The sequence below is a fragment of the Meleagris gallopavo genome, chromosome 13, assembly GCF_000146605.3.
Source record: "Meleagris gallopavo isolate NT-WF06-2002-E0010 breed Aviagen turkey brand Nicholas breeding stock chromosome 13, Turkey_5.1, whole genome shotgun sequence".
Lineage (NCBI taxonomy): Eukaryota > Metazoa > Chordata > Aves > Galliformes > Phasianidae > Meleagris > Meleagris gallopavo.
The window spans coordinates 1,583,699-1,584,311 of NC_015023.2; the positions used below are offsets into that span (position 1 = coordinate 1,583,699).

Sequence of the window (613 nt, forward strand, 5' to 3'; positions counted from 1 at the left end):
TTTTCTGCTCAACCTTAGAAAAAAGCAAACCACAGAACAAAACAAAAGCCACAAAACCTTGTCTTGCTTCCATCCCAAACCCTAGGGTTTAATGTACCAGGATGCTTCGAGATGGGGGATAACCTTACAGACTTACATACAGCTTACCATGTTGGAGCAGCATACCAAACCAATGGTAAATATGTACATTTCTCTTTTAACTTAAAATGTTATTGTTGATAAGATGTGGTTGTGAGTAAGAATTTTATCTTGCATCCAAAAATTAGAGTTCTCTGTGCATTCTTACTTTGTTCCTGCAGTGAGGATACATTTATGGTGCATAGGTACTGTTGATACACTCAGATCGTGGCTCCAGAGAGTGAAACATCTGCTTTTTACTACCTCAAAACCTTGCCTTCACAAAAGTAGCATTGCTTCTTTTGCAGCACCCTTAAGGGTTAGATTTGCAGCAGCATCTTCATCACACAAACCTTTGGCATGCATTAGTTAATTTTGAAGATATTCCACACAGTTTAGCACAGATATAGCTATTGCTTCTTGTATTTCTCCGAAATGCTTCCACTTAAATTCTCTATTGCTTCATTTCAGGTGGTTTACACTCTTTTTTTTTTTT

General features: G+C 37.4%; 1 protein-coding gene across 1 annotated transcript in view; it reads right to left on the reverse strand.

Annotated features, from left to right (window-relative positions):
• Positions 1–150, reverse strand: part of LOC104913003 — a 3,784-nt gene extending 3,634 nt beyond the window's left edge. Inside the window, exon 1 of the mRNA XM_031555386.1 lies at positions 137–150. Coding sequence (XP_031411246.1) covers positions 137–150 — 14 coding nt within the window. The remainder of the gene's footprint in view (positions 1–136) is intronic.
• Between the last annotated feature and the right edge of the window lie 463 nt (positions 151–613).